General features: G+C 44.5%; 1 protein-coding gene across 4 annotated transcripts in view; it reads left to right on the top strand.

Annotated features, from left to right (window-relative positions):
* The window catches only part of ENPP2 (ectonucleotide pyrophosphatase/phosphodiesterase 2), a 90533-nt gene that overhangs the window by 65830 nt on the left and 948 nt on the right, over positions 1 to 23755 (top strand). For all 4 annotated transcript variants that reach the window (XM_033155787.1, XM_033155789.1, XM_033155786.1 and 1 more), the window contains 10 exons: positions 372 to 499; positions 2641 to 2728; positions 3324 to 3411; positions 4328 to 4500; positions 6012 to 6060; positions 7198 to 7337; positions 9608 to 9743; positions 11435 to 11512; positions 16719 to 16851; positions 19617 to 19773. In XM_033155787.1, coding sequence (XP_033011678.1) covers positions 372 to 499; positions 2641 to 2728; positions 3324 to 3411; positions 4328 to 4500; positions 6012 to 6060; positions 7198 to 7337; positions 9608 to 9743; positions 11435 to 11512; positions 16719 to 16851; positions 19617 to 19773 — 1170 coding nt within the window. The remainder of the gene's footprint in view (positions 1 to 371; positions 500 to 2640; positions 2729 to 3323; positions 3412 to 4327; positions 4501 to 6011; positions 6061 to 7197; positions 7338 to 9607; positions 9744 to 11434; positions 11513 to 16718; positions 16852 to 19616; positions 19774 to 23755) is intronic.

The following is a 23755-nucleotide window of genomic DNA, read 5'->3' as shown; positions in this document are numbered from 1 at the left end:
GACTCCTCTTCCTCCGCCAGTGGGCATGGGTGCTTGGCAAGGCTGCTGCCTGAAACCCTGTGGAGCTGCTGCCAATCAGAGTAGACAATACTAGTAGAGGTGGGCAAATGATCTGACTTGATATAAGCTTTATAAGAGATAGAGGGTGCACTAAGGTTAGGTTTAGAAAGGGTTCCTGCTTCTGGCGGCAGATGACTTGGACGATGACCTGCGATTCCCTGTTATAAACTCCCTAGCTCAGTTGGTAGAGCATGAGACTCTTAATCTCTTAGTTTGAGACCTGGACTGGGCAAAAAGGTTCCTGCCCTGCAGCGGGTTGAACTTGATGACCCTCGTGGTCCCCTCTGCAACTCTAAAGTTCTGTGTTTCAGTGCAGGAAGCCTGACCAGCACTTCAAGCCGTATTTGAAGCAGCATCTTCCTAAGCGTTTGCATTATGCGAATAACCGAAGGATCGAGGATGTTCATTTGCTGGTGGAAAGAAGATGGCATGTGGCCAAGTAAGCAGATGTCTTCCTCCGCTTACATCTTTTTGCCTTTCGAGATTTCCAATGAAGTAGATCTATCGCTTGTTTAAAAAAAAAGCAGTGAATTGAGCTTGGTTTCTTATCCATAGCTAAAGAAACCAGCCATGTCTGTATCAGTGGCTGTTGACGTACAGAATTGCTGCATGGTTACTCATTAGTCTTAAAAAGAGAGTCCTATAGAGAATTATAAAAACGTACATCTTGCAAGCTGGACTCGAGAGTATTGAAGAGTTTCCTATCGCAATAATTTTTATTTGATTTCCTTAGCGACACAGCTGTAACAGTATGAATGATCCTCGGAATTATAAAATAATATTGCTTCGACTAAGGCTGCAATCCTAGCCCTGCTTATTTGTGGTTTACTTGTGAGTAGCTGTTGTTAGGATTGCAGCCTTAGTTTTTCAAGAGTTGAGAATAGGTTTCTTGCTAAAAAAAAATTGTAATAGTGTGTTAGATTTTCATTAACATTTTACTATGGTGGCTGACAGTCTGTCAGGGGGCAGAGTGATTCAGTCCACAATTAAAGTTGAATCTTTCAAATTTGCAGTTCCTGGAACAATATGAAAACAGAAACGCAGCCGTGCTTTGAAATTCACACCTACCTGAATTTTTAGCTTCCCAATCAAAACAATGTTTACAAACATGCATATATTAGCGGGGGAATGCGAGTGAAAGCAAATATATTGGTGAAAATAACATGCAAAAACGTGTGGTCTTAGGATAATTTGCCTGCATATATATATATATATATATATATATATATATATATATACATACATATGTCAAAACTGCATACCAAAGTGTGTGTGTTGGGTTTAAATTCGCACAAAAATGTTGAAGAATTTTCATGAGGTTTGGGGTTTTTTTAAAAAAATAATATCGCAAATTGCTGCAGAAATGTGAAGAACTGAATTTGAATTGAAAGTGAGAAACAGAGAGAGTCAAAATTAACAGATCCTTTGCATAAATAGCTGCCTTTCTGCAAAGCCTCTCCTCCTACTTGAGGGGAGGAGTTGTGAGCGGGAGCCATTTCCCACGTCGGCAGGGGGGTGTATTCGTCCCCCTGTGCCAGCTTTTCCGGCTGCTGCACCTGGCCCTTCAGCTAGCCAATAGGACTGGCTTAGGGGCGGGGTCTAGCCCCATCTGAGCAGCCACGGCAGTGTGCCGGACCCTCATTCTGCTTCCTGAAGTCGACCGATCACCTGCCCACCCTCCCTTTAGGCCATATCTATTCTTTTGACCTTGCTATGGACTTCGGTTGGTTTCCCAGGGGGCCTGGTAGGAATTTTTATCCTTTTGGCAAATTGGCACCAGCCTCTCGGTTTTTCGCCTACCTCGTAGCGAATTGTCACAACTTTTCAGGTATTGGTGGTTAGGCATTGCAATATGTGTGATGTGTTGGGGGGGCAGGTTGTGGCCATCACCTACCCTTCCCCTTTTTGGGTATTCCGTTAAAGGAATCCGGCAGTCGTGGATCCTGCCCGATGCCCTGCTGGGCCACGGCACGACCCCCGGTGACGTCAGGGGAAGCTTCCAGTTGTATTTGCATCAAGAAGCTCCTCCCACTGGTTGTTAACCCTTGAATGAGTCACCGCTGTCATGTATAGGTTGTTTGATCCAATGCCTAAGCCAATACCACTCACATGCTGTAACCAATGAAGTTGTGGCCATCTTTAGCCCATTAACCAAAATACTTGTGTCCTTGTGTCTTATTTATCTCTAAGCGGGTGGCGGGTCCTTGACTCACAATCAGGTCATTTCCAGATGACCTGCTAATTGAGCATTCAACCTGATTTATTTGCACAAAGTTTATCCAATGGTTCCGCAACCTTTCATCAAGCCATTGTTATTCCACATTTAGTGTATTGTTGCATCGTTTCCCTTGCCGCTAAAAGTTAGGTTTGTGGTTCTTTCTTCTTTTTTGGTGGGGTTGGGGAGCAGGCTCAACCATGCCAAATCCGCTTCAGTTCTGCAACCTGAATTTGCTGGTCTGTGATTGAATCCCACCGGTAAAAAAATTAAGGTGCCCTCCGTGGGGAACTGAACATTAAGCTGCATTTGAGCTCCTTTGTGGTAGTAAAACGACGACAACAACATATTCTTAAAACCTCTAGGAGACCTGGAGACGTATTTAAGAAAATATCGGGAAAATGCTATTTCCACGGAGACCACGGCTACGATAACAAGATCAATAGCATGCAGGTAGGCGGTAGCAGAATACTTAGAGGTGGGATGGCAGGCATTGTTAGCACAAAAGTAACATTCTTGAATTAGCTTAAAGGGTAGGCAGAATGCTTTATCTCCCAGCTGGGTAGTAAAGTTGCTCTCCCTGCTTATTAGAGATTCAGAGGGATTGTGTATTTCCGCTCTTGGTGCTAAGCAGCACTGGGCTGAGGGAAATGAAGCCTCTGGCTACTGTTTGAGGTGAGAAGCCGGCATTACCCCTATTCCAGCACAGGAGTGGAAGTCGGTGGAAAGTCTCAAAGTAGAAGGCAGCATTTCCGGCCATTTCAATCAAGCACTGGAGTGGACAAGGCTGGGTATGGGGTGTGTGTGTGTTTGTGCGTAGGAGCATCAGACTGCTTGTGTTTGTGACAGAGGGGAGACTACAGGTCTGGTGAGCGTGTGTGAACACTGTGTGTTTACATGCAGACATGGGCCACAAGTAGCTGGCACGTGGCCCTCAAAAAACTGGCTTGAACATCAGTGTGGCCCTCTAGACAGCTGCTCCTAGATTACAAAATGCATTCGGCCACAATGACACTACTGTTTCTTCTTTTCTGTCTTTCTCTCTTAGACGGTCTTTGTAGGCTACGGACCTTCGTTTAAATTCAGGGCAAAAGTGCCTCCTTTTGAGAATATAGAACTTTACAATGTGATGTGTGGTAAGTGGAAACACTCGTCCTTTCTTCTTTATTTCTTTCTTTCTTTCCTCTGTTCTAGGACCACATTTTTCTTTTCAGCAGGCTGAAGAGCAGAATCCTATATTGTTGCCTCTTGCAGGGTGATCTGCCATGCTTCCTTAACTCCCTTTGCTCTGTCCCAGCTCCTGCCAACCTAGCAGTTCGAAAGCATACCAGTGCAAGTAGATAAATAAGTACCGCTGCGGCGGGAAGGTAAATGGCGTTTCCGTGCACTCTGGTTTCTGTCACAGTGTCCCATTGCACCAGAAGCAGTTTAGTTATGCTGGCCACATGATCCGGAAAGCTGTCTGTGGACAAACACCAGCTCCCTCGGCCTGAAAGCGAGATGAGCACCGCAATCCCATAGTTGCCTTTGACTGGACGTAACCATCCAGGGGTCCTTTACCTTTACCTTAACCTTAACCTGCCCTTCAGCTAAAGTGCTTTCAGCGTGGCTGACTAATAATAATGATGATGATAATGATAATATCCCAGCAATAATTAAAATTCAGATAACGTCACAACGGCCAGGAGTAAAACATGGTGGCCAGGTGAAATTGGGTTAAGCAGAGGTTGAAAAGATGTTCACCTGATGCTGGGAAGACTGTTTCCGTCTCTCTGCCGGTCTCTCCATCATCTATCCCTTTCCACACATTCCTCGAGGCGTTGTGTGACGTGCAATAAAAACAGTTAAAAACAGCACAAGCAATAACACCAGATGAATTTAAAAACAATACGAAGTAACAGCCATGGCAGAAACCTCTCCTAAAGAATAATTTCCTGGCGACACACCATAAGTTGCTGCCTCGGGAGATGAGGGGCCGTTCAGTTTGCTGTCTTGAAAGTGCCACAGCAAGCTGGCGTGCAGAACTTAAGTTTCCTTCTATGCACCCTCCAGATCTTCTTGGATTAAAGCCTGCTCCTAACAACGGGACCCACGGAAGCTTAAATCACCTCCTGCGGACCAACACGTATAAGCCAGTCATGCCAGAGGAAGTTACTCGGCCGCTCTATCCTGTGGCTACAACACCTTCATCTGACTATGACCTGGGATGCACCTGTGAGGACAAGGTAAGGCCGTGGGAAGCTCTGGCTACCAGGAAGGTCCACCAGGCAATTGCCTCTTTGGATGTCTGCTAGCAGTGTCTGAAATGCTTCATGGTGACCGGTGTGCAAAGTGACCTGACAAGTGATACCAATCATTCTCTCCTGGACCACCACTGAATGTGTCTCAGGTTGCCTGTAGTAGGCTGATTTTCCCCCTTGCAATGAGCAATACTCTGAACTGGTCTCCTCCCTGCTGCTGCTGCTGATAATGATGATGATGAGTAGGAAGCAGAGAGCAAGTTCCACTCCCTAGACTTGTTGTAAGGAGATAGGCGCTGACTGAGGTCAACCTTGGTGGATCCAGTGGCACCCCGGCACCCAAGAAACCTCCAAACTGTACCCCTTCCCCGGGAACCTCACTGAGGTGTTAGTTTTTCTCCCTTGAAAAATACTTGAAGGAGGAAGTTGGAAGAGTGGTTCTCTGTCCCACTTCCTGTTTCAGCTCTATGTGCCTTACAAGGATCAGGTTAATTCTACTGGATCGGACTTTCCCCCAGGTTCATTGGGAAAGTGTTGCCTGTGTGTGTGTTTTCTTTTTCTTTCGGGGGGAGCCTGGGGAAGGGGAGAGGAGTCACCAAAGCAGCTGGTGCCTACAGCACTTGCTGAAAAATCCAAATGTCACAGTAAGCCCCCAAAAGTTGGTAACCCCTATGACTTTGGTTTTTTTAAAATCTAAGCCTTTGTGTGTTTGTTTGCTGCAAAGGGAGCCAGTTTTCAAATGCTAAGATGATGTGGCATGCAGACTCCTGGGGAGATGGGGCCTGGAGCCTTGCGTAATGAGAGATTCATGCCCGTGTCCTGCTATAAGGAGACCTGCAGGGCTAAGCAGTCAACTTGACTGCTGCTTGAACCTTGCACAAATCCACCCAACCCGTATGGTCATTCTTCTCAGTTTAGCCGCATGGATTGGCCCAGGCATCCTACCAAGTACAGTGGTACCTCTGGTTATGTACCTAATTCGTTCCGGAGGTCCGTTCTTAACCTGAAACTGTTCTTAACCTGAAGCACCACTTTAGCTAATGGGGCCTCCCGCTGTCGCTGTGCCGCCAGAGCACGATTTCTGTTCTTATCCTGAAGCAAAGTTCTTAACCTGAAGCGTTATTTCTGGGTTAGCGGAGTATGTAAGCTGAAGCGTATGTAACCCAAGGTACCACTGTAGACGACTGTTCAAACACTCGTCAAGAGAAGACCTTAGACAAAGAACTGAGCGGGTTTTTATAACCCCTTTTGATTTGGCATGCATGCAGAACTTTAGCATATTCTTTCTCGTCAGTAGTTGCTTGCAAAGGGTATAGCAGAGACGTGTCCTTACAAATTAGGAAACCTTACCCAGAGCCCTTTTGACAGGACTAGTCTTGCTTTGCAAGGTAAATATTGGGAATGGGAATAAGAGAACGTTCTCTTAGTCCAGCTGCCGATCTTTTGGTTCAGCTGCCAATCTCCTATGTGCTCTCTGTGTGCTTTCTTTTCAATAGAATAAGTTGGACGAACTCAATCGGCGTCTTTATGTCAAAGGAACTGAAGGTGAGGACACCATTTCATTTCTCATGCCAGTTTAACATGATAGGAAACCAACCAGCATCTTTAGCATTTCTAACCAGGCAAATTTTGCTAGAAGTTGTTCAGGGAGCGTATGCACCCCTCACCCAAAATCCCTTGCTATCTATCTGGTCCCTTCTCTTCTGCCACATTTAATAGCTGCCGTGGCTGCGGTGCTATAGTGGCAGCAGGCATGAGCCAGGGGGCAGGGCACTTTGATTCCCGTGGCCAAAGATTCTCCTGGGAAATGTAGTTTTATAATACTAGGTGCTGGGGAGATGAAGCTTGTCACTGGTGGAGCAGTTCGTGCGCGCATGTGGTGAATCAGTGGGGGGGATTGAGTGAGCAGAGCCTTAACCAGATAAGAATTACTGGGTGTTGTGATACTTGTTTCTTAATTGAGGTGTGGGAGCCCGGGAATGCAAGTTGCAGCAACGCTGGCTATCTTTAGAGCACTTCTGAATATTCAGAGGGATCGCCCACGCTGTTGCACAATTGCTTTCAACCCTGGAAAGCAGACTGATTTTACTTCCTACTTCCAGTGTGCTTAAAGATAGCTGTGTGTATCTTGCAATTTTTTTTTAAGGTGTACACAAGTTCAGTGTGCTTGCAAGCAGGGTCTTTCAGGCGTTGATTAGACTACGAGGTTGCTTGTCGCTCTCTGATGAGTATACACTCAGTGGCTGGCTAACCTAGGTTTGCCATGACATAATGTTTGAGCAGGGGTGGAGAATCTGTGGCCCTCCAGGTGTTGGGCTCTAACTCCAACCTGTCCCATGGGATGGGATGGTGGGAGTTGCAGTCCATTAACTGATCAGCCACAGGTTCCCTGGCCTGAAGCGCCCCCCTAGTCAGCTTGCAACAGAGTTGACATTTGAAGAGAGGACTACCCAGTCATGTGTTAAGCTGCTTTGCAATTCTGCTCCCAAAATTACTGTGGAAAAGCTTCCTAGTATCAGGTGGTGGTGCAGAGATCATACGTGTGCCTGATTATTGTGGTTTGGAGGGGGTTTAACTATATATATATATATATATATTTCTTTGCAAAGTGGCTTTTATACATGTATAAAATGTATGTGTTGTATTGCGTGGGTCCCACGCACAATCTTCTGTAAGTTGCAGATAACAAGCACCTCCTCTACGGTCGCCCAGCTGTTCTTTACCGTACAAAATACAGCATTTTGCACCACCACGACTTTGAAAGTGGCTACAGCGAAACATTCCTGATGCCTCTCTGGACGTCTTACACTATTTCAAAGCAGGTGACTGTTTTCCTGAATTTCTTAATGCATCCTATCACAGACACCATGGACTCAATTTATACGCGTTGTACATGCGATATAACATTGTGCCACCAGATGGCAATGTGGAGTCCCGTTTTTCTCTACCCATTTTCCCTGTTTAAATTTACGACGCTTGAAACTGAAACGCTTCTTTGATGTGTCTAGATCCAGCCCATGTTCAAGTTGTTTTCCCATAGTAAGGCAACCCTCTGAATACTAATGGACCTGCATGCAGCAGGATAATATTTTTTCTTCCATACAGTATTACATTTGAATTGTGGACCTTTATGCCGTTTCCAAACTCCTAAAGATGAACATTACAAATGAGCAAATAATTAAGGCATGCTTTGCATTGAGAGAGAGATTATTTGGCACGATTGATTTGTACAGCACCACCTGTGTAGGTAGAACTTTACTGAATAGCACAAAGGTTGACCTCTGGCCTGAGTAGCATGTAGTCCACATTTTGACAGAGAAAAGGACAAGGGAGGAAGGGAGGACAGAGGCAAGGAGTAACAGGGAGGGTGCTTTTTAAGGACACAATGCCATTCAAAGGGCATATTTCCACCTTGAGGGTTTGTTTTTTTTAGGATGCCTTTTGTTGTTTAGTCGTCTTAGTCATGTTTGACTCTCTGTGACCCCATGAACCAGAGCATGCCTTGGAAACTCTTTCTTCTCAAAGCTTCTCCTTTTTAATGCCCATGGAGTTTTCTTGGCAAAATACTGGAGTAGTCTGCCAGTTCCTTCTCCAGGTGGATCACATTTAGTCTAAACTCTCGGCTATGACCTGTCCATCTTGTGTGGCCCTGCACAGCATAGCTCATAGCTTCTTGGAGTTATTCAAGCCCCTTTGCCATGACAAGGCAGTGATCCATGAAGGGGTTAGGATGCCTACTCGGGTTCAAAACAAAGGAACCGCCCATCATGTGTGCCCTGATCACTGCTTCCATGGACTTCAGGAACAAAGCTAGAAATGCATAGGAGGCCCACATTTACTGAGCCCAGACCATTGGTGTATCACTAGAAGGACAGATTGGTGCTCACTAGAAGGACAGATCCTGAAGTTGAGGCTCCAGTACTTTGGCCACCTCATGAGAAGAGAAGACTCCCTGGAAAAGACCCTGATGTTGGGAAAGATGGAGGGCACAAGGAGAAGGAGACGACAGAGGATGAGATGGTTGGACAGTGTTCTTGAAGCTACTAACATGAGTTTGGCCAAACTGCGAGAGGCAGTGAAGGATAGGCGTGCCTGGTGTGCTCTGGTCCATGGGGTCACGAAGAGTCGGACACGACTGAACAAGCTCAGTATTGGCCGCACTGATTGGCAGAGGCTGTCCAGGGTTTCAGGTAGGGAGTGTTTGCCAGACCCACCTGGGAGATTCCAGGGGTTGAACCTGGGACCTTCTGCGTGCAAAGCAGATGCTCTGCCACTAAGCTATGACCCCCTTCCCCCAAAGGCAACCCATTTCTGTAAGCAGAATGCCACTGAAAGGGTTTGCCCTCCTTGGAAGCATTTAGCTAGCAACTGCCTCTCCCCTTGTGAACCAACGCGGGCCCTGCAATCGTCCTCCGAGGCTCTTCTTCATGTGCCTCTTCCACGAGAAGTCCAGAGGGTGGCAACACAAGAATGGGCCTTTTCTGCGGCGGCTTCCCATTTGGGGAATGCTCTCCCCAGGGAGGCTCACTGGGAACCTTCATTACATACCTTTAGGCTCCAAGCGGAAACATTCCTCTTCTCCCAGGCCTTTGGCTAATTAAAGAATCTATGGCCTTTTAAACTGTGTGTGTGTTGGGGGGGGGTATCGTTTTTGTTTGTTACTATATTACTTTTTTGTTTTTTTGTTTTCCTATTGTAAACCATCCTGTGATCCTTGAATGAAGAGCAGTATAGGGATTTAATAAATGAATAAATCTGTGGGTAACAGGATTCTGGGTTTTCAGTCTAATCCAACAGGACTCTCCTCCCGTACTCCAGGGTGCGAGATGGGGAATTGGGTTTTCGCATTGCATATCTTAAGTACAAAACATGCAGGAGAATAAGCTCTTTTAAGAAGTGGTCACTTGGGTTGGTCTTTTTCTGAACAACAATGGAAGAGGAGGCATTAGATTTCTGTACTTGCCAGGGGATCCAGAAGCTCCTTATTTTCCTGCTGAGAAATTCTGAATATTAAGCAGCATCTAAGTAAATGAAATAAACAGGAGTATTTCTTCTTCTTCTTCTCCTCCTCCTCCTCCTTTTTTCAATGCAGGCAGAGGTGCCTGGAGCCACAGAGCAGCTGGCCAACTGTGTGAGGCCTGACCTGCGCATCTCTCCAAGCAATAGCCAGAGCTGCACAGCCTACAGAGTGGACAGACAAATGTCTTACGGATTCCTTTTCCCTCCCCGTAAGCCTAAATTTGGATATAGGGCATGGCGGCTGCAGATTCTAATGCTCGCTGGCCATCTGTGCCAGACTGAATGACGGTGATGGGACCTGAACAGGGCTCCAAACAAGGGGAAGCGAATGCATATGGGAGAGAACTTGTTGCTTTTTGTTGCTGCGGTTCCCACAGCTGAAGAGGCAAGCCGCTGCATAAGCTTGAGCAGCGGCAGGTCTCTTTCAGTTTAGTATCCTCCCAGGTGATCTTTGGGCAGTGCTGAACGCGCAAACATACTCTTCCCAGTGCAGAGTTCTGTGAAGCTTTAACCCTGCATCCTCTAACACTAACTTGAGATGATGGTTAATTTACCAAAAGTAAATCTGATTTATTTTATATTACCTCTCGGTCTTCTGTTCCTTGGTACCAAGGTATATTTAGCACTATCCCTTTAGGGATACAATACTATTTCAACATTATACTATTAATTTGCTGCTGGTGTGCAAAAATCTATTCTGCAGTCAGACCCAGGTACATGCCGCAGAAAGGGAGAAGTAGGGAGGTGCAGGTTAAACGCAGCAGCAGAAAAACCTGAACCCAGAAAAATGCACCCGGGGGGTCCATGGCATCAGGGTAACCCAGTCAGATGGGCAGGGTACTTATCATCATCATCATCACCATCACCATCATCATCACCTGCCAGGGGACTCACTTATCTTGTTAATTGCATAGTGAATTAAATCCCCCCAACTAAATCTTTGGCATTTTTGCATGGTAATATCACAAACTTTATTGTCTGTTTGTAGTACAGTGGTGCCCCGCTAGACAAAAATAATTCGTTCTACGAGTTTTTTCATAGAGCGAATTTTTCGTCTAGCGAAGCGGCAATGGAGCGTGGAGGTTTTCGCGCTAAAAAAAAAAAATCGTCTTGGGAAGCAGCCCCATTGACTTTTTCGTCTTGCGGGGCAGCTTCCGCTAGACAAATGCCGTTCATCTAGCGAGTTTTTCGTCTAGCGAGGCATTGGTCTAGTGGGGCACCACTGTATACCTAAAATCCTTTGCTTATTAGGGTCTACCCCACATTTTATTTAAAAAAAATCCTTTGCAGAGGTAGAAAATGGAAAGATAAGTCCTTTGGATCTTTCCCCCCAGACATTTTAAGATACTTTACTGGGTACATACAGGCTTTTGCTGATCTTGCAGTTCCTATAAAGGTAAAAGTAAATGTACCCCTGACCGTTAGGTCAAGTCGCAGACGACTCTGGGGTCACTCTATAGGCTGAGGGAGCTGGCGTTTGTCCACAGACAGCTTCCAGGTCATGTGGCCAGAAATGTGCTGGAAGCCAATGCAGATCTTTCAGGACCGGTGTTATATGGTCTCGGCGGCCACTCCCAGTCACCAGTCTAGCTGTTGCATTCTGCATTAATTGCAGTTTCCAAGTCCTGTCCTTTAACAACTCATTTATTTGCTTTTAACAGATTTTTATATTGCATATTTTCTATTGTTGTAGCCTGTTCTGGGACCTTGTGAAGGGTAGTGGGATGGTCAAGAAACCATCACTATCTGTGGGTGTGAGGGGGAAGAGGGCTAGATCAACACTCTCCCCCTTCAATGTTTTCTCCAAGTACAGGGGATGTCTGTCCTTTCAGCGTCTCAGTAGATACCATATCCACCAGTATAAAGTAATTCTGACAGAACGTATCTTTTTCTCTTTCAGAACTCAGTTCCTCAGCGGATGCAAAATACGATGCTTTTCTAATAACAAATGTCATTCCGATGTATCCTGCCTTCAAAAGTACGTACCTGGTTCTGATCTGCATTGGTAAAACTCTGCTTCTGGCTCTTCGGCGCATGTGTCTCTCTTCAAAGAGGCAGTGAATAAGGAAAATAACTCATTTAGGGTGCAAGTTCTCTCCACGGGGCTTAAAAGTTGTATGAGAACTTACTAGGTCTTAAGCCCCAGCATCTGCTTTCAATGCCGGGGCAGAATCCTTGGGGGAAATGAGTCTACCTGATGATTTCATCTTCCTGGTAATTTCAACGTGCACCAGGAAGCAGGGAAAGATCTGCTTGTGCGTGCATGTTTTAAATCGGTACTTTTAATGTTACATTTTAACAGTACCGTTCACAAACCTTCTCATAGCCGTAAAGTTCATGAAAGCATCAATCATAAAAATAACTCCCCAGCTATGATTTTTATGAGGGGCATTTGCATGCTACCCCATAATGTAATTTAGTTTATTAGCAGCTTGCAATAAAGAAATAAAATTAACCATAAAATCAAACTACAGAAACAAACATCGCAAACTGTCTTCCACTGCCCAGAATTAAAACATAGATTTAAAACTTAGCTGCCCCATCTGACTACATAGGTTTGTTTAAAAGGCCTGTTCTTCGCGTGCCACTGAAAAGACCACAGAAATGGCACCTGGCAAGGCTCCCTAGGGAAGCTATTCTATAACCAAGGTGCCATTACTAAAAAGGCCATGGTCATTCAGGTTGTGACATTTCAGCACAGAAAAGGTGAATGAAACCAAAATTTTAAGAAAATTATATAGCAGTGCTTTATTACGGTAGTTATTAAAATTATTTGCTTGAATTTTTTTAAATTTTTTATTCTAGTTACATGTCTTATACTAATATCATTTTTCTTGGGTTTGAAGAAAAACTTGTTCAAAACTTTCGTTTCAATCCTGTCCTGATTTTCCTTTGAAGAATTTCCGATGGACGCTCATCAAACACATCCCAGTCAGTCTGTCCTCTCCCATTGTACTTCTGAGCCGGGTCTTTACCCTTCGAAGGGTACTGAAAGATCGTTCAACAGTAGCCGCGGTGGACGGGAAAGCACTTAAAATACTGATCAACTAGCGGCGGGCGGCTCAGTTTATATAGTGACGCGGAACTCACTAGACCCCTCTAGAAGATTCCCTCTTCTCTCTGCTAGAGACCGCTAGAGACCTCTCCCTCCCTTGAATCCCACTGGCTGGCTGACATGGATTCCTCTACCAGTCGCTAGGTGGCTCTAGATACTTCTCGGTTTTTACACCATTTCAGTGTGGTAAACAACTGATTATTCGCCATCGCCCTACCTAATTTTGTTTCGTTTCATCACTTTATAACCATTTAAATATTTTGCTTCTGGGGGGGGGCAGCTGCCCCCCCTGCCCCTCGCTGGGTACGCCCATGAAAAGGCCCTCTCCCTGGTGACTATCTGCCTCACTACTTGGGAGCTCCACCCAGAGCGCAACCTAGAAAGAGGATCTTAAGGTTTGGGTAGGTATGTTTGAGAGAAGGCAGTCTTTAGGTGAACTTTTTCCAAGCTCTTAATGGCCTTAAAGGTTAAAACCAGCACTTTAAATTGGGCCCAGAAACAGACTATGAATACAAAAACCAACATCATGCAAACCGGAAATAATAATAATAATAATAATAATAATAATAATAATAATAATAATAATATATTATTATTATTATTATTATTATTATTATTATTATTATTATTATTATTATTATTATTTATACCCCAGCCACTCTGGGCAGCTTCCAACAAAATACTAAAATACAATAATCTGTTGAACATTAAAAGCTTCCCTAAACAGGGCTGCCTTCAGATGTCTTCTAAAAGTCTGGTAGTTATTTTTCTCTTTGACATCTGGTGGGAGGCCACTACTGAGAAGGCCCTCTGCCTGGTTCCCTATAACCTCACTTCTTGCAGTGAGGGAACCGCCAGAAGGCCCTCGGCGCTGGGCCTCATCGTCTGGGTTGGATGATGGGGGTGGAGATGCTCCTTCAGGTATACAGGACCGAGACCATTTAGGGCTGTAAAGGTCAGCACCAAAACTTTGAATTGTGCTCAGAAACGTACTGGGAGCCAATGTAGATCTTTCAGGACCAGTGTTATATGGTCTCGGCGGCCACTCCCAGTCACAAGTCTAGCTGCCGCATTCTGGATTAATTGCAGTTCCCGAGAGCGCATTTAATAATAATTTGTTGTTTATATGCTTCCCATCTGACGGGGTTGCCCCAGCCATTCTTGGCAGCTTCCAACAAATTAAAACACCATACACAGAACATCAAACATTGAAAAATTCCCTATACAGGGCTCCCTTCAGATGTCTACTAAAAAGGAGGCACACTGAGCTGAAGAAGACAGCAGAGGAGCTCCTCCAGATGAATTGTTTATTTGAGCATTCATCCTCATTTGCTTGCACAGAAGCTCTGTGCCTTCCTGTCAATCAATTGCCGCCCCATACTTTTTAATGTGCTTCCCCATCACTTTCCTAACTGCAAGAAGCCTAGATTATTATTTTTTACAAGTGGATTTGATGTGACTGGGCACTTTTAAACCACTTGAATTGCAAAACCGTGAGTTTCCAGTGTGCAATTTAATCCCTCCCTAGGAACGCCGGCAGACTGGCAGCGACTCATGAGCGAGTCTGTAAAAGCCTTGGTGCCTAAATGGGGCCATTGTAGGCACTGCTTGCCTGCGGAAGGCATCCTAAAACAAAACAAAAAACAGCACAGGGCAAATAGCATGATCCACCTAAAAGCACAATGTTGGGGAACTACAGTTGGCATCTATGTGTGCTTGTAAGGTCATGTGTAAGGACAGCAAAAGAAACCCATCCTGTTTTTGTAGGCAAGAACAATGTGATGTCTGTATGGTGCCCGTTGCAATGCCAGCCTCAGAGTGGCACTGTGTATTTCCTTTGTTTTGGACTGGCCAGGGGGAGGGAAATGAGAGAACAAAACATGGGAGCGGGGGGGGGGATAAAAACAGAAAAAAATAAAATGAATTTGTATGATCTGCTGATCTTGGATATTTGACCCAAAAGCATGGGAAGTGAATCTTTGAATACTGTGCCAGGTTTTCAAATATGAATGCATAAACACAGGATTGGTGGATTATGTAATATGTTTTTTTAAAAAAGAATTGTTCTTGAGAATTATGGTTTTAGAATTGTTAGTTAATGTATTCCTAGGTAAAGGTAAAGGGACCCCTGAGCATTAGTGCCAGTCGTGTCCGACTCAGGGGTCGCGGCGCTCATCTCGCGTTAACGGCCGAGGGAGCCGGCGTACAGCTTCTGGGTCATGTGGCCAGCATGACTAAGCTGCTTCAGGCGAACCAGAGCAGCACACGGAAACGCTGTTTACCTTCCCGCCGGAGCGGTACCTATTTATCTACTTGCACTTTGACGTGCTTTCGAACTGCTAGGTGGGCAGGAGCTGGGACTGAGCAACGGGAGCTCACCCCGTCGCGGGGATTCGAACCACTGACCTTCTGATCAGCAAGCCCTAGGCTCTGTGGTTTAACCCACAGCGCCACCCTTATGTAATCCTAGTAGCATGATAATGCAGCAGTACATATAATTTCTATCAATAAAACCGTCCATCAACCCCCTGGTTATAGCAATGCAGATTAGTATAAATTTCCTGACAGTCCCACTTTGTCAATTCCAGAAAATGACCAACAAGGTCCATGTCGTCTGGTCTACTTAAACAAGCTCCGATTCTCACCTTTTTTGTTAAAATGTTGTGTTACTAGCAAAATGCCCATAATAGTGGTAGACTTGGATGTTTGTGGAGACTTTGCTGGCGTGTTACAAACCACCCTTAGGGGTGTGCTGTGCACTCTGTGTGCTGCAGGTATGCATTGTGCCAGTGTGGGATTCCCGATTGCGAGGGCTGTCCAGTGTCGGCGCTCACAGCAGTGCTTTGCATGTTCCATATAGGAATGAGCTGCAATCACTCAATATAGGTGAAACTCGAAAAATTAGAATATCGTGGAAAAGTCCATTTATGTAAGCCATTGTTTTCATTAGCTACTGGAGTTTAATATATGAGATAGACTCATGACATGCAAAGCGAGATATGCCAAGCCTTTGTTGGTTATAATTGTGATGATTATGGCGTACAGCTGATGAAAACCCCAAAGTTGAGATTGTTAATTTGGGGTTCTCATCAGCTGTATGCCATAATCATCGCAACAATAACAAATAAAGGCTTGACATATCTCGCTTTGCATGTCATGAGTCTATCTCATATATTAGTTTCACCTTTTAAGTTGAATTACTGAAAGAAATGAACCTTTCCGCGATATTCTAATTTTTCGAGTTTCACCTGTATATGCAAGAGAGTAAAAGGTGTAGCTGAATGAGCTGTAAGGGGCTAATTATGCTCCCTGCCTCTGGTGAACCTGGTCAGTGAGAACTTCCTCTTACACACACACATACACACACACACACACACACACACACACACACACTGTTTATTCCAAATATAAAATTATAACAGTCCAAGTACATATCCATATATTGAGATCACTCTGAGTCTCACGACTTCCCCCACCCCCTCCATTTTCAACATTCACAGCTGCATATTCTTCCATACTCTAAATTTTATAACAATCCATATTATCCATAGTATTTTTTCCTAGATAAGAGAACGTCGCCTCTTCCTCCATGTGTAACTCAGTCCTGGTTTCTCTTTCTTTCTATAAATTTTTATTAAAAGTTTTCAATGTAAAATACAATAAAATCCAAACTAATCTAAAAAGAAAAAAAGAAAAAAGAAAGAATAAGAAAAGGGAGAAAATAAAGGAAGAGGAAGAAAAGAAGAGGAAGTAAATATAAGGCCCTCTATCACAATTATAACTTAACCCTTATTTCACACACAGAAGAGTAATCCCTTCCGACTATCACCTGGGAGCTTCCCCCTCTTCTCCCAGCCTGGGAGGTCCTCTCCGCTCTGCCCCCCCCCATTCAGGGCTCTTCATCTTCCACCCATCCCCTTCCTGTGTGCATCTTCATTAATCCAAAATAGAAGACTTCAAAAAAATCATAACATAAATGCATATCGAACAACAGAAGTTTCTCTTTCTTAATCCATGTGAGAAGTGACTTTTATAAACCACATTTCCTCTTATTGCTTTTAAGGATAATTTGTACTCTCTCTCTCTCTCTCTCTCTCTCTCTCTCTCTCTCTCTCTCTCTCAAATTCAGAGGTGTGGAACTACTTCCAACGGGTTTTGGTGAAGAGATATGCCATTGAGCGGAACGGAGTCAATGTTATAAGCGGCCCAATCTTTGATTACGACTTCGATGGTTTGCATGACACGCCGGACAAGATAAAGCTGTAAGGATCTTCTCCTCTAGGCCAGAGTCTCTTTTGAATGCCAACCTAGGAGTTGAACTGAACACTGGGACTTTATGCATGCATAAAGTAAAGGTACCTCTGACCGTTAGGTCCAGTTGCGGACGACTGAGGTTGTGGCGCTCATCTCGCTCTATGGGCCGAGGCGTTTGTCTGCAGACAGTTTTTCTGGGTCATGTGGCCAGCATGACTAAGCCACTTCTGGCGAACCAGAGCAGCGCACGGAAACGCCATTTACCTTCCCTCTGAAGCGGTACCTATTTATCTACTTGCACTTTGACGTGCTTTCAAATTCAGGCCCGTCTCAGCCATAGAACCGAGTGGCGCAACGCGCCAGGGTGCCACGGCCTGGGGGCGCCTCAGCCGCGCCTACCCCACCGTGGAGGGCACCTCCAGCCCCGCCGGCAGCACGAGCTGGCCGGCCGTGCCCTCTGGCTGCCCAGTGGAGCACGAGCTGGCCGGCCGTGCCGCGGCCTCCGGCGGAGCACGGAAGCGCGAGGTGGCCGGCCGCACCACGCCCTCTGGCTGCCCGGCCGCACCACGCCCTCTGGCTGCCCGGTGGGGCATGGGAGCATGAGCTGGTTGGCTTGCACCGCGCTGTCCGGGTGCCCGGCGGAGCATGAGCTGGCCGGCCGCGCCCTCTGGCTGCCCGGCAGGGCGTGGGAACGCGAGCTGGTCAGCTTGCAGCGTGCCATCCGGGTGCCCGGCGGAGCGCGAGATGGCCGGCCGCACTGTGCCCGGTGGCTGCCCGGCAGAGCGCGGGACCGTGAGATGGCCGGGTGCCCGGCAGAGCGCGGGAGCGCGAGATGGCCGGGTGCCCGGCAGAGCGCGGGAGCGCGAGCTAGCCGCCCGCACCAGGGCGCCTGATATGCTTAAGACGGCCCTGTTCAAACTGCTAGGTGGGCAGGAGCAGGAACTGAGCAATGGGAGCTCACCCCGTCGTGGGGGTTCGAACTGCCGACCTTCTGATCGGCAAGCCCTAGGCTCTGTGGTTTAGACCACAGCGCCGGATTGTGCTATTACAGGCATGTCCAACTTAAAGTAGGCTGTGTTGGACAAGGTGGTGCTATTAGAAATGTACCCAAGGGAAACCTTCTCACTCCATTGGATCCGAGCCCTGGCCCAAGCCTACATCCCTATTTGCTAATCCCGCATGCTGGCTAGGATCCGGCTCCTGATAGGCGCCGCAGGCTTACACCCACGCCACCTTATCCAGACAGGGCACTGATGCTACAATTTCCCGGTCGGGTTCTTAGAGGCGCCTCTGCCATCCTGTAACACTGCTGTGCCAAAAGGGGCAACCAGACTTCTTGGAAGTTTGCTGCTTTTGGTAGATTCCTACTGACTAGTTTGGGGGGTGACTTCCCCCAGGATCTGATTGGCTCAGAAAATAATGCAAGCTGTGTGCAATTTTTTTAAAAAATCCATACCATAGAATAACACCTAGAGCACAGTGTAGCATTTCAGCATTAAAGACATAGTAGTTTAACACAGTCAAAACAAAATAAAATAAAAAATTCCTTCCAGTAGCACCTTAGAGACCAACTAAGTTTGTTCTGAAGAAGTGTGCATGCACACGAAAGCTCATACCAAGAACAAGAGACCAAGTAAGTTTGCACCTTAGAGACCAAGTAAGTTTGTTCTTGGTATGAGCTTTCGTGTGCATGCACACTTCTTCAGAACAAACTTAGTTGGTCTCTAAGGTGCTACTGGAAGGAATTTTTTATCTTATTTTGTTTTGACTATGGCAGACCAACACGGCTACCTACCTGTAACTAGTTTAACACAGTGTAAAACCAAAACCAAAACCAAAACCAAAACCAAAACCAAAACCAACTCATAAAAATAAACAGGTATTGACAGATTGTCCCAAGTTTGAGAGGTGACCTACTGAACCTCTCTGGGGCAGAAGTTTCACAAGCTGCATGCTGCAATCTAAAAGGCCCTGTCTCTCATCCCAACCTATCGTGCTTCTGGAAGTGATGGGATGCAAAGCTCAATTCATTAGGCAGGCACACAGGATCAATATGGGAGATGATGCTCTGCAAACAGGTGTAGTGGAGTGACAGAGCATTTGCTTTCAACGCAGAAATGCAAGGCTCACTCTCTGGCATCTCCACATACTGTAGAGCTGGGAATTTCTGGAACCCTTGAGAGCTACTGCCAGTCAGTGAAGACAGTACTGAGCTAGACAGACTGTTTCCTATGCTTTAGATATCCTGGTACCAAATTGTTTAGCACTTTGCAGGTCAGCATCAGAACTTTGAATTGTTCCCAGAGAGATAACTTTCACCTGCAGTCACTTGCAAAACTTGGGCTCTCTGATACAATCGGCAAAGCAAGCTCCAGGAGTCAATCTGGCAACCATATTCTGCACCAGCTTCCAAATGCTTTTCAGAGCAAGCTCCACATGGAGCACACTGTAGTAATCCAGGCTGTGTGTGACCAGGGCAAAAGCATGTGGGGCTGGAGAAGAATTTGGGGGATTTTTTTTGCAACCTTCCAAGTATTGTTGAACTCTTAAACCCTCAGCATTCCTACTGGCTATGATAGCTGTTGAAGTCCAACAGCATATTCTGGAGAACCCGGTACCCCCACTTTTGTTGCAAAAAGTTGGTATACTATAAATCCTTTTTAAAAGGTAGCTGAACTGGGGGCTGTTACTTACCCAAAATCTGTGTCAACGCGTCCTTTATGTATGTTTGTAATTAAAAAAAAATAACCAACACCCCTCTCCTTTCTTCTAGGTTTGTGGAAGGAAGTTCAATCCCAGTTCCAACGCATTACTATAGTATTATAACAAGTTGTTTAGATTTCACTCAGCCAGCTGACAAGTGTGATGGACCACTGTCTGTTCTGTCATATATATTCCCACACCGCCCAGACAATGACGAGAGCTGCTTTGTAAGTTCAAACATACATTTGCTCTTTTTTTCTTCTTATGAAACCAGGAAACAGGAAGAAAAGAGGGAGTCATTTCCAGTCTTGTTCAGCTGCAGTGGTGTTCTGTCTGTTTGTTCTACCTAATGCAGGTCAGGAATTCTGCAACTGAGCTAAAAGTCCAAAAAGCGAAACTTTCAGCCCATGTTTTAGAGGTGGGGTGAATTTCAGAGGACAAGGAGCAATATTTAGTGACACATCACTTGCTTTTCAGATGTTGGCGACCAGTGTGTATTCATTTAATCCTGAAAGAGAAAAGAAATAGGAAAGAGCTGTATTCATATTTCATTCTGATTTCATAAACAGGAATTAAAACTTTGTCCCAGATAAAGCTCATTCCCACTTAAAACAATGATTTGTTTGGAGTTCTCGTTGACATTTTCTGTTAGTTTGGGAAATTACTGGGGGCAATGAAACGAATGTGACTGCGGTGAACATGGTTTGAAATGAATTTAATGACCGAATACTGAAACAGAAGCAGGGTTTAATAATGGGGAGAAATGAATGCAACAAGAACAGCAGCAATCTTGTATGCCCAAAGTTCTAAAAACCTGAGAATTATCCAGCGCTAATTTGAACTCTAAATTCAGGGTGATAAATTGTGAATGTTCACGAGCATGGCCAACCAGGTTGAAAACAACAAGAAAATGACTTATAAAAATATGCTAAAATTCTCTCTCCCCCCACCCTCTGTAAAGCATGTTAAATCACTGAACTATGCAAAAGTACACAGTTCATTAATTTCTATTTTTTTTAAGAAAATTTATTATATTTCATATAAAGAAAACAAAATACAAAATACAAACACTACACATACTACAAACCAAAAAAGAAAGGAAAAATAAAAAATACACATGAAAACACTTAACTAAACAACAAAAATTCAAACATCAGAAATACAACAAATAAATTCTTTAGCATCCTCAAACTTGTTTGATTCTTACTTAATGGACTTCCTCCCATCCTCTATGCTGCGTTCATTTCAAATTTACTTTAGTAACTTTATAACAACTTTAAATCATCATAAACAATTAATCTATTCCTAATCTATCATCTTATCTCTTTACATCTTATCAATTTACATGGGGGTTAAATTCTGGGGATGGTACATAAAGCCAAGATTGCCTATAGTCAAAACACATTGGGTGCTGTGCCGCATGGGATGACCAACATTTATTTATTATTATTATTATTATTTATTTTGCATTTGCAGGTGTTGTTAGACTGCAGCCTCTATCATCCAGCATGGCCCAATGGTCAAGAATGATGAAAGTTGCAGTCCAACAACATCTGGGGAGCTAAGACTGGGAAAGGCTGCTTTTGAGATATAAGACTCCCAAGGAACACAGGTAAGCAATCACAGACTACTTAACACTGTAAGTACTCTGGGCTTCCTTACCTGTGTTCCTTACAAGTTATGCTTATTAAGCATATTTACACAGCAGAAGAGTTCCATTGTAAAAACAGGCATAGGTAGGCAGCTGTATTTGCCATCTGCTTCTGTTGATTTAAACATGTAGAGATTTGCACTCAGCTTCTTTCCGATGGGAACAGTTTGGTGTGTGCGTCTCTCCTCTAAGCACTCTTAAGGGCTTGGATGAACCGTTTAACACACCCATATTTGGTTAGAGATGTGCTACTTCTTCACAATTAATCATTGCAAGTAGTAGCAATCATCTCTAGAGTGCTATCGGTAAATGAAGAGGAGAAGAAGTGAAGTCATTTCTCAAGGGGAGAGGAGAGGAGAGGTGAAAAGGGATGAAGGCAAATGCAGTTTATAGATTTTCTAATAACCAATTGTAAGTTGTGTGTGTGGGAGAGAGGTGTGTACACACATGATGTACAAGTATAATGTACAGGTGAAACTCAAAAAATTAGAATACCATGGAAAAGTCCATTTATGTAAGCAATTGTTTTCATTAGCTACTGGATATATGAGATAGACTCATGACATGCAAAGCGAGATATGTCAAGCCTTTGTTTGTTATAAATGTGATGATTCTGGTGTACAGATGATGAAAACCCCAAAGTTGAAATTGTTAATTTGGGGTTCTCATCAGCTGTACACCATAATCATCACAATAATAACAAATAAAGGCTTGACATATCTCGCTTTGCATGTCGTGAGTCTATCTTGTATATTAGTTTCACCTTTTAAGTTAAATTCCTGAAAGAAATGAACCTTTCCACGATATTCTAATTTTTCGAGTTTCACCTGTATAATGTATGAAAGGTATATTTTGAGCAGAGGATCAGAAAAAAGCAGGTATTTAACTATTCTATTTGCCGGTGGTTTATTGTTCAAAACAACCCACTTCCACAAACGCAGAACTGTGTGTGTCTCCCCAAATATGTTTGCTTGTGTGTGCAGAAAACAGCAAGCAGGGGAAGAGGGCAAGGCAACCCTTTTCTTCCTGCCAGACCTCTGTTTTAAAATCTCAGTAGTTGGAGCAGGTGATGCAGGTTTTCTGGGGGAAATTTTTTTATTTTCAGTTTGCATCAGGGTTAACATTCTGATGTCCTGGAATGGTGGGTGGGGGAAAATATTTGACTGGCAAAACAATGTCTTAAATATGTAACTGCTCTGGATGTTCAAGATGGTTTCAAATGACACAGCACCACCTGGTGGCTGCGTACAACCCTCCAATATGGCAGTTGCATCCATGTGGGGAGCCAATCGCCTTTTGTAGGGCCTAGAGGTAAACCCAACCTTTGCTACCCTCTTGGTAACAGCAGTGTGGTTGGAATCACTTCACAGCCATGTAGGACCAGGCTGCGTGATGCTACGTGTTGTGTGAAATGCGACATTTTGGTTTAGAAGGCAGCCTTAAGCAGGGATCCTTGCATTTTGTTTAGTCAAAACAAAATAAAATAAAAAAATTCTTTCCAGTAGCACCGTAGAGACCAACTAAGTTTGTTCTTGGTATGAGCTTTTGTGTGCATGCACACTTCTTCAGATACACTGAAACGGAAGTCACCAGACCCTTAAATATCGTGAGGGAGTGGGGAGGGGTATTACTCAGAAGGGTGGTGGGAATGGGTGATCAGCTGATAGGTGTGGAAAACCTGTTGACGACTCTTAACGGCTGCAATTGGTCTTGCAGGGAAAGGCAAGGGGTGAGATGGCTAAAGATAGCTTTGTCATGTATAATGAGATAAGAATCCAATGTCTTTGTTCAGACCAGGTTTCTCCATGGTTTTAAGTTTGGTGATTAGTTGCAATTCAGCCACTTCTCTTTCCAGTCTATTTCTGAAATTCCTTTTTATTAAGACAGCTACTTTGAGATCTTTTAAAGAATGTCCTGGGAGACTGAAGTGTTCTCCTACTGGTTTCTCTGTCTTGTGATTCCTGATATCAGATTTATGTCCATTTATCCTTTGGCGTAGGGTTTGGCCTGTTTGTCCAATATAGAGAGCTGAAGGGCACTGTTGGCATTTGATGGCATACACAATGCTGTATAGTTACAACATCTTATATTAAATATTGCTATGAAATACTGAAAATCTGGAACGAATGTAGCGTAGCAAATGCAAACCAAAGTATTCAAAACCAACCTGGTGTTGCAATAGCATGAGTCAGTCTCAGGGTTGTTGCTTTGTGCTCCACGTTGGGCAACAGATTCTTGGGATGGATCACTTCCCTTCCAACTCTACAGCCAGTACCAGATTTACGTATAAGCTAAACAAGCTATAGCTTAGGGCCCCACTTTCTTGCCCCCCTATACTTCTTCTTAATTGTATTTCAGTTCAACAATTACTTTGATAAAATACATATTTTGTTATGTGCAAATGGCTTTAGATACCTATTAGGTCCATAAATTACCATATAGCATATATTCAACACAAAAAACAGTGACAATTTCTTGTTAACAAAGTACAGCTGGAGCATAGCTGTCAACTTCTCCCTTTTCCCCTTATTCTGAATAGGATTCCTCGCAAGAAAAGG

Source organism: Lacerta agilis, chromosome 7 (genome assembly GCF_009819535.1).
Source record: "Lacerta agilis isolate rLacAgi1 chromosome 7, rLacAgi1.pri, whole genome shotgun sequence".
Taxonomy (NCBI): Eukaryota; Metazoa; Chordata; class Lepidosauria; order Squamata; family Lacertidae; genus Lacerta; species Lacerta agilis.
The sequence above is the reverse complement of the archived record's forward strand: the minus strand, read 5'-3'. Positions and strand labels throughout refer to the sequence as shown.